Genomic DNA, 12,478 nt, shown 5'->3' on the forward strand with positions numbered 1-12,478 from the left:
GAGCTGCTTCATTCAGACATTTCAGGTTTCTTTTATTTCCATTTTTGGGGATTTGAGACATTTGGACAAAAGTCTGTGGACAGTCCTCCTGATGGTGGCGCTATGGCAACAATCCAAAGATCCAAACTGTGGAGATTTACATCTTGATACTAACTCATTTGCTGCTTGCAGACAGTGGCGTGTCCTGACTTGTGATGGGGGGCAGTGGGCCCCTGACCTGCAGGACTGCAGGACACTAAACCAGCAGCAGGTCCTGTGAGTCTTCAAAGACCTGCTTCTTTTGATGGAAGTCTCTTCAGCTGATCAGGCGGCGTGAGATCCTCTGAATGGGTTTTGAAACCAGGCGTGACGCAGTTTGTTTGTGAAATGGAGAGAGCAGAGGTGGCCAATGCTTTTAGTATTTTAGGAAATATGTAATTAAATCACTGTGGAAATCATTTATTTATATTAACGCTTAGTGTTTCTATCCTGTCAGCCTTCAATCTGAAGACTAATACATTGTTTTATTTGCTGCTATAGTTTGTTTCATGTTGTGCAGAATAACCAGAACCGAACCGTGATTTCGCACCGGTGTGAAAAGGAGGTTTCTTTTCCTGTAATACAGGAAGTGCATCTAAAACGCGTGATCAGCCTCGGACACTAGGGCTGTAAACACAAACAGCTGCACGGTGAATGTAACAATGATGAACGCTGGCAGTGAGGACGAAGGACGGGACCACGGAGGCATCGGGTGGCAGGAAGTGGCATTCAAAAGGCAGGAAAAGACAAATGGAAATAGTGGTAACTGAAGCAGAGTCTGATGAAACGGGCCTGAAAACCAGAACGAGGACTGGAAAGTCACAGCTGAGTTTGCTGAGCGTTTCCATCTCATATCGGTGGCCAAAGCTCTGGAAAAGGATGTAGGCAAAGTAGCTGAATAACAAGCGTATACTTGTACACGCGGCGAGTCGAGAACAACAAAACGCTCTGCTGAAAATGACTCTGGATGTACAAGTACAAACCCACGAACCTGGCGCAGGGTACAGGGGAGTCACATCTGGAGGTCATCCAGATAGAACTGAAAGGAGGCGAAGTGTTTGATGCTAAACGCATTAATACTAAAAGAAATGGAGAAAGAGCAGAAACGATGTCAGTAACCAGCCACTTTGGAAACAACAACGGCAAAGGAACACGATTGGATAGAAACAGGAATAAGACGTCACGTACTGATTTAACACTGGTCTCTGCAAACATGGCCGACTGTGTGAGAGGAAAACATGCCACGCTAACAGGGAGTGACCACTTCCCATTATATGTAATATAAATATAGATGGATGGACTCCTATATGTAGATGGCGCTTTAAAAAGGCTCAGTGGGACAAAGTTAGAGTGCTGCAGGGAACATTAAAATGAATGAAACGTAGATGAATGTGATGACTGAAGCTGCCTCAGAAAGGAAACTGAGGGAATAAGAGACCTGCGCCACGGTGGACTGACGAGTGTAGCTTGGCTGTTGAAGAGAGAAACAGTGCTTTCAGAAACAGGTTGATGGAATATAAAGGAAAAGAGCCAGAGCACGCAGCGTAATGAAAACAGTTCGGTTCTTCTGTTGGAAGAGAGAGATGTGGCTCGTGTGTGGGATACGGTTAAAAGACGATCAATAAAACATCAGTACTTGCAGACGGAGACCAATCAGAGTCTTTGCCAGCGTTCACAGTGGAAATCACCTCACTGAGAGACACAAAGGAAGAAGAAGTCCTGAAAGAGCTTGAAAAGGTGCAGGTAAAGAGGCAGAAACCAGCTCCGCGCTGGATGTGGACTTCACCTTGAGGGAAACGAGAAGGGCAGCAGATGATCAGCTGCCTGACGCGACGTAGGTGGAAGCTTGTATAACACAACATGTCAAGTAGGATCAGAACCAGTCCAGTTCTATTAAGATCATGATTAATGATGTCTTTGGAAATACAGGGACAGGTGTGCAGACAGGTGTGCAGACAGGTGTACAGACAGGAGTGCTGTCAGGTGTACAGTCAGGTGTACAGTCAGGTGTGCAGACAGGTGTGCAGACAGGTATGCTGTCAGGTGTACAGTCAGGTGTGCAGACAGGTGTGCAGACAGGTGTGCAGACAGGTATGCTGTCAGGTGTACAGTCAGGTGTGCAGACAGGTGTGCAGACAGGTATGCTGTCAGGTGTACAGTCAGGTGTGCAGACAGGTGTGCAGACAGGTGTGCTGTCAGGTGTGCAGTCAGGTGTGCAGACAGGTGTGCAGACAGGTGTACAGACAGGTGTGCAGACAGGTGTGCAGACAGGTGTACAGTCAGGTGTACAGTCAGGTGTGCAGACAGGTGTACAGTCAGGTGTACAGTCAGGTGTGCAGACAGGTGTGCAGACAGGTGTGCAGACAGGTGTGCTGTCAGGTGTACAGACAGGTGTGCAGACAGGTGTACAGTCAGGTGTGCTGTCAGGTGTACAGTCAGGTGTGCAGTCAGGTGTGCAGACAGGTGTGCAGACAGGTGTGCTGTCAGGTGTACAGTCAGGTGTGCAGACAGGTGTGCAGACAGGTGTGCAGACAGGTGTACAGTCAGGTGTGCTGTCAGGTGTACAGTCAGGTGTGCAGACAGGTGTACAGACAGGTGTGCAGACAGGTGTACAGTCAGGTGTGCAGACAGGTGTGCAGACAGGTGTGCAGTCAGGTGTGCAGACAGGTATGCTGTCAGGTGTACAGTCAGGTGTGCAGACAGGTGTGCAGACAGGTATGCTGTCAGGTGTACAGTCAGGTGTGCAGACAGGTGTGCAGACAGGTGTGCAGTCAGGTGTGCAGACAGGTGTGCAGACAGGTGTGCAGACAGGTGTGCAGTCAGGTGTGCAGACAGGTGTGCAGACAGGTGTACAGACAGGTGTGCAGACAGGTATGCTGTCAGGTGTACAGTCAGGTGTGCAGACAGGTGTGCAGTCAGGTGTGCAGACAGGTGTGCAGACAGGTGTGCAGACAGGTGTGCAGACAGGTGTACAGACAGGTGTGCAGACAGGTGTGCAGACAGGAGTGCTGTCAGGTGTGCTGTCAGGTGTACAGTCAGGTGTACAGACAGGTGTACAGTCAGGTGTACAGTCAGGTGTGCAGTCAGGTGTGCAGACAGGTGTGCAGTCAGGTGTGCTGTCAGACAGCTGTCAGGTGTGCAGTCAGGTGTACAGTCAGGTGTACAGTCAGGTGTGCAGACAGGTGTACGCAGACGACGGAGCCATCTGGAAAACATCGCTCACGTGTTGAAAAGTATACAGAAAGCAGCAGTCGGTGTAGAGAGGTGGTCTTGTGGTTGGGGACTCAAACCTTCCGGCTACCTGCTGCTCAGCGACGAGAGAGCAGGTGACGAGCAGGAATTCACACTTTATAACAAACCCAGTTTAAATATCTGACGGAAAATACACACCAAGAATCGTGTTGAAAATAAAGACACCAAATGTAAAAAGGTGTTCAGTGTAATGAGGTGTGTGGTCGGAACCAGCCCCACAGATCAGAACCAGACCCACTGATCGGAACCAGACCCACAGATCAGAACCAGACCCACTGATCGGAACCAGACCCACAGATCAGAACCAGACCCACAGATCAGAACCAGACCCACTGATCGGAACCAGACCCACAGATCAGAACCAGACCCACAGATCAGAACCAGACCCGCTGATCAGAACCAGACCCGCTGCAGCCTGGATATCTCTTCCACCCAGAGTCAGTCTGCAGCCGTTAGCAGAGAGGAGAGCTGCTGCAGTATCTGGAGACTACAGATGGATCAGAAACCGAGGAGGATCTCAACAGACCATCAGGACGCCGCACCGGCCTTCAGCGGGCCGAGGAGGTTAAACACGTTCAGACTCTGCCGCTGCAGGACGAAGCCTCCGATCAGGATCTTTTAGTCGAGCTCTATATGAATTCACTGACGCTACAGACGTTCATTTCTGCCGGAGACCAGCTGACGTCGGAAACGAGGTCCAGATCAACCTGATCAAAGTGCACTAAACAACAATCATGAGGACGTTTTATTCTTTTGTTTTGGGAGGAGCAAACTCTCTAACGCATCAGGGAATAATGACAGAAAACTAAAACAACCAGGTAAATGTGTTAAATCTGTTCCAGGCTGAGACCAGGACTCGCTGCTACAGTCAGACCAACGGGAGACTTGGAAGAAGAGAGGGGCCGACGGGTCGAGGGGTCGAGGGACCGAAGGGTTGAGGGGCCGAGGGACCGAGTGACCGAAGGGTTGAGGGGCCGAGGGGCCGAAGGGTTGAGGGGCCGAGGGACCGAGGGACCGAAGGGTTGAGGGGCCGAAGGGTCGAGGGGCCGAGTGGCCGAGGGGCAGGGAGCCCAAAGCTCTGTTAGCTACAGGGTCACAGGGCTTCAAATGTCTTCATAGATTCAAACATGTAAAATAAACTGGTTTCATATCTACAATACAGATTCTTTAGAAAGTTATTATTATTCCCCCGTTTGGTTAAAGTCATGATGTTACACAACCACAGCTTTAACGTTTGTAGCCCGCCAGTAAAATCGAAGAAGAAGAAAAACAAGAAGAAGAAGCAGCAGCAGCAGCAGCCAGGAGGACTGTGCAGTTTGGCCGGTAGGTGGCGGTAAAGCGCTCAGTGGTTTAATTTCACATTGACAGAAGAAAAAAGGTCGGAGTGCGCATGCGCATCTTAACGACATGTCGTGCCTGTGAGGTCACCACGGTTCAGGTTCTTCCCGGTTCTGTCTCCGGTTCTTCCCGGTTCTGTGAGGGACTGAGCAGAGTCTGCGGTCCAGATGTTCAGACTGCTCCGCCGGAGGCTCCGGCCGCTCGGCGGGCCGCAGAGCCGCCTCTCTGCCCGCTCAGCGCGCTCCTTCAGCGGCTCTCCTCCGGAGCTGCCCGCTGCCCGGGTCCGCAGCGCCTTCCTGGACTTCTTCCGGCAGAAACACGGACACCTGCTGGTCCCGTCCTCCCCGGTCCGGCCCAGAGGAGACCCTAGCCTGCTTTTCGTCAACGCCGGCATGAACCAGGTCAGTTTGGACCCGGTCCGGTCTGTCCCGTCTGTCCCGAACTGCGTCAGCCAGCGATTTCAAAATAAGAGTCCGACTGATGTTTTAGTGACGCCCCGCTCCCGTTAGACTGAGTTTACATCTGAAGGCTAAAGTTAATAAAGACCAAAACGGTCCCTTCCTGTCTTTACTGGTCCTGGTCTGTTTCCTGCTGGGCTGGATGTTACAAAGACTAATAAAGATGTGTAGACTTCAGGTGTGACTCTGCTTTCAGTTTAAGCCGGTCTTCCTGGGGACCGTGGACCCCCGCAGCGAGATGGCCTCGTACCGCCGAGTGGTCAACAGTCAGAAGTGTGTCCGAGCCGGCGGCAAACACAACGACCTGGAGGACGTGGGCCGAGACGGGACCCACCACACCTTCTTCGAGATGCTGGGGAACTGGTCGTTTGGAGACTACTTCAAGGTGGGGGTCACTTCCTGTTTGCAGGGCCGAGCAGGCTGCTGGCAGCCCAGTGACGACCTTTGTCTGTGTCTGCAGGAGGAGGCGTGCAGGATGGCGTGGAGCCTCCTCACTGAGCATTATGGGATTCCTGCAAACCGGCTGTACGTGTCTTACTTTGCGGGAGACGCGGCTGCAGGTCTGCCGGCCGACCAAGAGACCCGGCACATCTGGCTCGACATCGGGTGGGTCTCCGTGTGTCAGCCGCCCGGCTGCAGCTCTGATAGTCTGAGCTCTGGTCTCTGACGGTCGCTCTCCTCCTCAGGGTTCCTCCTGGTCGCCTCCTGCCGTTCGGCCTGAAGGAGAATTTCTGGGAGATGGGGGACTCTGGCCCCTGCGGCCCCTGCACCGAGATCCACTACGACCACGTGGGAGGACGAGACGCCGCGGCGCTCGTCAACGCCGACAGTCCTGACGTGGTGGAGATCTGGAACCTGGTCTTCATGCAGTACAACAGGTATATACACACACCTGGACCAGGATCTGACCGGTCCAGAACACATCGGGCCAGTTCAGTACAGCGTAAACCGTTAGCGCTGAACCAGTCTGCCGGCCGCGCTGGTCAGCTCCCAGAGTACAGGGTTGTGTTTCGTGTGTGTTGTGTCAGGGAGGGGGACCGCAGTCTGCGGCTGCTGCCCCACTTCAGCGTGGACACTGGGATGGGACTGGAGAGGCTGGTGAGCGTCCTGCAGGGGAAAAAGATCAAACTACGACACCGACCTCTTCGCCCCGCTGCTCCACGCCATCCACCAGGTACGCAACGCTAACACCTTCACACCAGGTGCACTGTGACGCCGCCGTGACAGTAAGTCAGCACCTTCCCGCACGCGTTAGGCCGCAGGTTGTGTTGTTGTCTATGATGTCCCAGGTGCGGTGGCATCTTCCCGTTGTCATGGCGATGTGTCTGTCCGCAGAGGTCGAGGGTGGGGCCGTGACGGCGGCGGCAGGACGGGCGCGGCGGGACGAGGAAGGTGGACACGGCGTGCCGAGTGGTGGCGACCACGCCCGCGCTTTATCCGTCTGCATCGCTGACGGAGTTCATCCAGGCATGTCAGGAGCAGAGTGAGTCATTGACCAATCAGCTGTCAGAGCGCGATGGACGGCCAATCAGCTGTCAGGGATGGGGGACAGTGGGGCGAGCGCGTCGTCCTGCCGCAGTAACGTTGTGTGTCTGCTGTGTACCAGGCTGGTGCTGAGGAGGATTCTGCGGCGGGCGGTTCGGTTCTGTGTCGAGGTCCTTCGGCGCCGCGAGGGGCGCTGGCCGCCTGGTTCCTACTGTCGCCCACATACTGGTAAAATACATTTCCCATAATCCTTCTGACCAGAACAAATTCACGAAAAACATTTGAAATATGAACATAATGGATGGGAGTTATAAAACTGCAGAGAAACAAAAGAGAGTTTAAAGGACGAAAACATTCGAAGGTGTAAAATCAGTTTCTGGATATTTGTTGCGTGCAGCAGTTTTGTGGCTTCGCTGCTGGAAACAGCGAGTGACCTCGACCACAAACTGACTGATGGACTGACTTCCTGTGTCGGCAGGGCGGCGTGTATCCGGAGCTCCGCAGGGAGGCAGACAGGGTGAGTACCACTGCAGACGGAGAGTACTAAAGCTGCAATCATCGAATAGTTTGTTCACTCAGAACATCACACACACGTATTATCAGCTTATAAAGAAGTTGTGTGTGTGTGTGTATATACACACACACACACACACACACACAGGAAGTTGTCGTCAGCAGGTGTTGACTGACAGCTGGGGCTCTTTCAGATCATGGACGTCATCAACGAGAACGAGGCTCACTTCCTGTCGTCTCTGCAGCAGGGCAGCAGGCTGATCCACCGAACTCTCGACAGAAAGGACTACAAACATGGAGTCTTCCCCGGTCAGTTCCTCCCAGAGCTACTGCGACTCCCATCAGCCACCTGGACAGGCTGCAGGCAGATATTGACCTTACTTGTCACATGGTCCACTTTACTTGGTGTTTCTGAAGCTTTTAGCTGCTTCTCATGGTCTTCCTCAGTGGATGGTTGTCATGGAGTTGGTTTAGTTATCATGTGACCTATAGTGAGTCTATAAATCTCCCTGTCAGCTGTTTCTGCCTTCCGGAGACTCAACATGTGAAGACATTTAAACTATTCCAAATGCTTCAGCTGCACATTTCCACGTGTCGATTTTCTTAAGAAGATTTAGCCTTTTAGTTCATATTTCTTTTCTCTATGCGACTCTGGACAAAACAAATTCAGATTCAAACCTACATCACTAACAGATTCACTTCTACAACTAAAAGCACCCGCTGGAAGTTCATTCATTAAAGTGCTTTTAGATTTCTTTAGTTTGCCTTCATGTTCTCGTAGTTTCGCTCACTGATGAAAAGCAACAGACGACACGAGACGTGAACAGTTTTTTGAACGTTTTGAAACTTTCTCCTCAGCCTGGATGATGTCCGATTTAAATGTGTGCGTGTGTTTCTGTCAGCCTCGGTGGCCTGGTCTCTGCACAGGGACCTGGGTTTCCCTCTGGACCTGGTGGACCTGATGTTGGAGGAGAGAGAGGAGTCCAGGTGGACCGTCAGGAGCTGGACCGACTGATGGCAGAGAAGCACAAGGTGAAGCTTCACTCTGAAACATCACAGTCTGCTGTTTGGTGCAGCAGCTTCCAGTCATGTGGCGACATTAACTCCCATAATGCTCCTGGTTTTTCCTGACCACGTGTTGGAGTTTGTGATGTCAGTTTAAGATTTAAAGATTTATTTCACTGTGTCTTTAATCGTTTGTGCTACGACTGTAGATCCCAAAGTGATTATCGTGTAATGAAACCAAAGTAAGTTCGTAGTTAGCTTTGATGTTGCGCTGCAGGTCTGCCGGCCGACCAAGAGACCCGGCACATCTGGCTCGACATCGGGTGGGTCTCCGTGTGTCAGCCGCCCGGCTGCAGCTCTGATAGTCTGAGCTCTGGTCTCTGACGGTCGCTCTCCTCCTCAGGGTTCCTCCTGGTCGCCTCCTGCCGTTCGGCCTGAAGGAGAATTTCTGGGAGATGGGGACTCTGGCCCCTGCGGCCCCTGCACCGAGATCCACTACGACCACGTGGGAGGGCGAGACGCCGCGCGGCGCTCGTCAACGCCGACAGTCCTGACGTGGTGGAGATCTGGAACCTGGTCTTCATGCAGTACAACAGGTATATACACACACCTGGACCAGGATCTGACCGGTCCAGAACACATCGGGCCAGTTCAGTACAGCGTAAACCGTTAGCGCTGAACCAGTCTGCCGGCCGCGCTGGTCAGCTCCCAGAGTACAGGGTTGTGTTTCGGTGTGTGTTGTGTCAGGGAGGGGGACCGCAGTCTGCGGCTGCTGCCCCACTTCAGCGTGGACACTGGGATGGGACTGGAGAGGCTGGTGAGCGTCCTGCAGGGGAAAAGATCAAACTACGACACCGACCTCTTCGCCCCGCTGCTCCACGCCATCCACCAGGTACGCAACGCTAACACCTTCACACCAGGTGCACTGTGACGCCGCCGTGACAGTAAGTCAGCACCTTCCCGCACGTTAGGCCGCAGGTTGTGTTGTTGTCTATGATGTCCCAGGTGCGGTGGCATCTTCCCGTTGTCATGGCGATGTGTCTGTCCGCAGAGGTCGAGGGTGGGGCCGTACGGCGGCAGGACGGGCGCGGCGGACGAGGGGAAGGTGGACACGGCGTACCGAGTGGTGGCCGACCACGTCCGCACTTTATCCGTCTGCATCGCTGACGGAGTTCATCCAGGCATGTCAGGAGCAGAGTGAGTCATTGACCAATCAGCTGTCAGAGCGCGATGGACGGCCAATCAGCTGTCAGGGATGGGGGACAGTGGGGCGAGCGCGTCGTCCTGCCGCAGTAACGTTGTGTGTCTGCTGTGTACCAGGCTGGTGCTGAGGAGGATTCTGCGGCGGGCGGTTCGGTTCTGTGTCGAGGTCCTTCGGGCGCCGCAGGGGGCGCTGGCCGGCCTGGTTCCTACTGTCGCCCACATACTGGTAAAATACATTTCCCATAATCCTTCTGACCAGAACAAATTCACGAAAAACATTTGAAATATGAACATAATGGATGGAAGTTATTAAACTGCAGAGAAACAAAAGAGAGTTTAAAGGACGAAACATTCGAAGGTGTAAAATGAGTTTCTGGATATTTGTTGCGTGCAGCAGTTTTGTGGCTTCGCTGCTGGAAACAGCGAGTGACCTCGACCACAAACTGACTGATGGACTGACTTCCTGTGTCGGCAGGGCGACGTGTATCCGGAGCTCCGCAGGGAGGCAGACAGGGTGAGTACCACTGCAGACGGAGAGTACTAAAGCTGCAATCATCGAATAGTTTGTTCACTCAGAACATCACACACACGTATTATCAGCTTATAAAGAAGTTGTGTGTGTGTATATATACACACACACACACACACACACACACAACAGGAAGTTGTCGTCAGCAGGTGTTGACTGACAGCTGGGGCTCTTTCAGATCATGGACGTCATCAACGAGAACGAGGCTCACTTCCTGTCGTCTCTGCAGCAGGGCAGCAGGCTGATCCACCGAACTCTCGACAGAAAGGACTACAAACATGGAGTCTTCCCCGGTCAGTTCCTCCCAGAGCTACTGCGACTCCCATCAGCCACCTGGACAGGCTGCAGGCAGATATTGACCTTACTTGTCACATGGTCCACTTTACTTGGTGTTTCTGAAGCTTTTAGCTGCTTCTCATGGTCTTCCTCAGTGGATGGTTGTCATGGAGTTGGTTTAGTTATCATGTGACCTATAGTGAGTCTATAAATCTCCCTGTCAGCTGTTTCTGCCTTCCGGAGACTCAACATGTGAAGACATTTAAACTATTCCAAATGCTTCAGCTGCACATTTCCACGTGTCGATTTTCTTAAGAAGATTTAGCCTTTTAGTTCATATTTCTTTTCTCTATGCGACTCTGGACAAAACAAATTCAGATTCAAACCTACATCACTAACAGATTCACTTCTACAACTAAAAGCACCCGCTGGAAGTTCATTCATTAAAGTGCTTTTAGATTTCTTTAGTTTGCCTTCATGTTCTCGTAGTTTCGCTCACTGATGAAAAGCAACAGACGACACGAGACGTGAACAGTTTTGAACGTTTTGAAACTTTCTCCTCAGCCTGGATGATGTCCGATTTAAATGTGTGCGTGTGTTTCTGTCAGCCTCGGTGGCCTGGTCTCTGCACAGGGACCTGGGTTTCCCTCTGGACCTGGTGGACCTGATGTTGGAGGAGAGAGGAGTCCAGGTGGACCGTCAGGAGCTGGACCGACTGATGGCAGAGAAGCACAAGGTGAAGCTTCACTCTGAAACATCACAGTCTGCTGTTTGGTGCAGCAGCTTCCAGTCATGTGGCGACATTAACTCCCATAATGCTCCTGGTTTTTCCTGACCACGTGTTGGAGTTTGTGATGTCAGTTTAAGATTTAAAGATTTATTTCACTGTGTCTTTAATCGTTTGTGCTACGACTGTAGATCCCAAAGTGATTATCGTGTAATGAAACCAAAGTAAGTTCGTAGTTAGCTTTGATGTTGAGGGCTTTTACTGTGAAGGAGAGGGCTTTTATTGTGTAAAAGGCTGTGTACTGGTGATGTCATCGAACACCTGTCTCTCTGTCTCTGTCAGGTGATGTCTGATCTTCAGTCTGGTGCTCAGTCTCAGGTGATGTTGGACGTCCTCAGCCTGGCAGAGCTGCAGCGTCTCGGAGTTCCTCACACTGACGACAGCCTCAAATACCAGTACAGACTGGAGCAGGACAGATACGGTACAACCTGAGTCCTACCTGGACAGGTAACACACCTGTCTCTGTCACACGCTGAAGACAGAGCAGGATGACAGTCTGTAGTAGGTATCGCATCACTGGTGTTCGCATGCAGACGTACCTGAGCGGCTGTGATCACGCTGCCCTTTGTGTTCAGAAACAGCAGATGATAAAAAACTTAATAAAACAAAAGATTTACTAAACGTGCGAAAAGTAAACCAACTAAAAGTTTGTATCGTCGTAGTTTTTCAGTGTAGCAGAGTTTTTCCTGAGACTACAGTTCTTCTGATTTGCAAAAAGTGCTGCTAAATGAGATCTGGTGTCACGTGTTAATAATAATGTAAATATTCTCAATATTTACATTTAATTTCCGTTTATATGTACTGTTAAACAGAGTTCAGGGAAGAATTGATGAAGTTAATTACATTTTGTGAGAAGATTCAATATTTGTTCAATGCGATGTGATTCTCTTCTTTTATTCACGCAGTGTATTTGTAATTTAGCCAATAAAAGCACAACATTACAGTCAGACAACACTGTAAATCACATGTTGACGGCAGCATGTGGCGTCTGAACTCAGCTGTGGAGGCTGCTGACTGCCTAGAAACATGGCTCACCTGACCCTCTGTGTCCAGTTCAGACAGGTAACCTTTATTGTCTTTCTCCCAGTGTTCCCAGCATGCCGTGCAACAGTCCTGGCTCTGTATGATGGTCAGACTCTGGTGTCAGAGGTCACTGAGGGACAGCGCTGTGGTGTCATCCTGGATCAAACCTGCTTCTACTCTGAGCAAGGGGGGCAGTCACATGACCAGGGCTACTTTACCCGGGACGGACTGCAGGTCAGCTCAGAGGGAAATGCATCATGGGAAGATTACCTTTTGGGTGTCCAGGTGAGGTCTGACTCCAGGTGTGTGTTTTCTGTCTCACAGGATGTCCTGTACCCTGTGGAGGCCGTGGTCCTGGCGGGGGGGTACGTGGTCCATCAGGTGACTGCAGCCGACAGCCTGAAGACTGGAGACCAGCTCCAGCTACACCTGGACCAGGTAAACTCAAATACACATTTGGTATTGAAGAGTACTGACAGAGAGCTGCAGATTTTCTAAAGCTAGTTGTATAGAATCAGCACAACAGTATAAAATGGTGTCATCTGCATAAAGATGGATATACAAGTTGGAAGTTAGAATTGGTCCAAGTAC

At 51.4% G+C, this 12,478-nt stretch overlaps 1 protein-coding gene and 1 long non-coding RNA gene across 3 annotated transcripts in view; both read left to right on the forward strand.

Annotated features, from left to right (window-relative positions):
* The first annotated feature begins 4,632 nt into the window (after nucleotides 1-4,632).
* Nucleotides 4,633-12,478, forward strand: part of aars2 (alanyl-tRNA synthetase 2, mitochondrial (putative)) — a 13,162-nt gene continuing 5,316 nt past the window's right edge. Inside the window, exons 1-13 of one of the 2 annotated variants that reach the window (XM_044188940.1) lie at nucleotides 4,634-5,009; nucleotides 5,263-5,451; nucleotides 5,527-5,672; nucleotides 5,753-5,944; nucleotides 8,817-8,961; nucleotides 9,121-9,266; nucleotides 9,390-9,498; nucleotides 9,748-9,786; nucleotides 9,980-10,094; nucleotides 10,686-10,813; nucleotides 11,147-11,285; nucleotides 11,952-12,121; nucleotides 12,212-12,325. In XM_044188940.1, coding sequence (XP_044044875.1) covers nucleotides 4,776-5,009; nucleotides 5,263-5,451; nucleotides 5,527-5,672; nucleotides 5,753-5,944; nucleotides 8,817-8,961; nucleotides 9,121-9,266; nucleotides 9,390-9,498; nucleotides 9,748-9,786; nucleotides 9,980-10,094; nucleotides 10,686-10,813; nucleotides 11,147-11,285; nucleotides 11,952-12,121; nucleotides 12,212-12,325 — 1,866 coding nt within the window. In that variant the 5' untranslated portion in view covers nucleotides 4,634-4,775. Of the gene's footprint in view, nucleotides 5,010-5,262; nucleotides 5,452-5,526; nucleotides 5,673-5,752; nucleotides 5,945-7,966; nucleotides 8,097-8,816; nucleotides 8,962-9,120; nucleotides 9,267-9,389; nucleotides 9,499-9,747; nucleotides 9,787-9,979; nucleotides 10,095-10,685; nucleotides 10,814-11,146; nucleotides 11,286-11,951; nucleotides 12,122-12,211; nucleotides 12,326-12,478 lie in introns of both variants that reach the window. The other variant, XM_044188939.1, reaches the window with a different exon arrangement.
* LOC122872881 lies at nucleotides 6,752-7,274 on the forward strand. The gene is made up of 3 exons (XR_006377321.1): nucleotides 6,752-6,779; nucleotides 6,949-7,068; nucleotides 7,259-7,274. It is a non-coding gene; the product is annotated as an uncharacterized LOC122872881 (long non-coding RNA).

The sequence above is a fragment of the Siniperca chuatsi genome, linkage group LG3, assembly GCF_020085105.1.
Source record: "Siniperca chuatsi isolate FFG_IHB_CAS linkage group LG3, ASM2008510v1, whole genome shotgun sequence".
Taxonomy (NCBI): Eukaryota; Metazoa; Chordata; class Actinopteri; order Centrarchiformes; family Sinipercidae; genus Siniperca; species Siniperca chuatsi.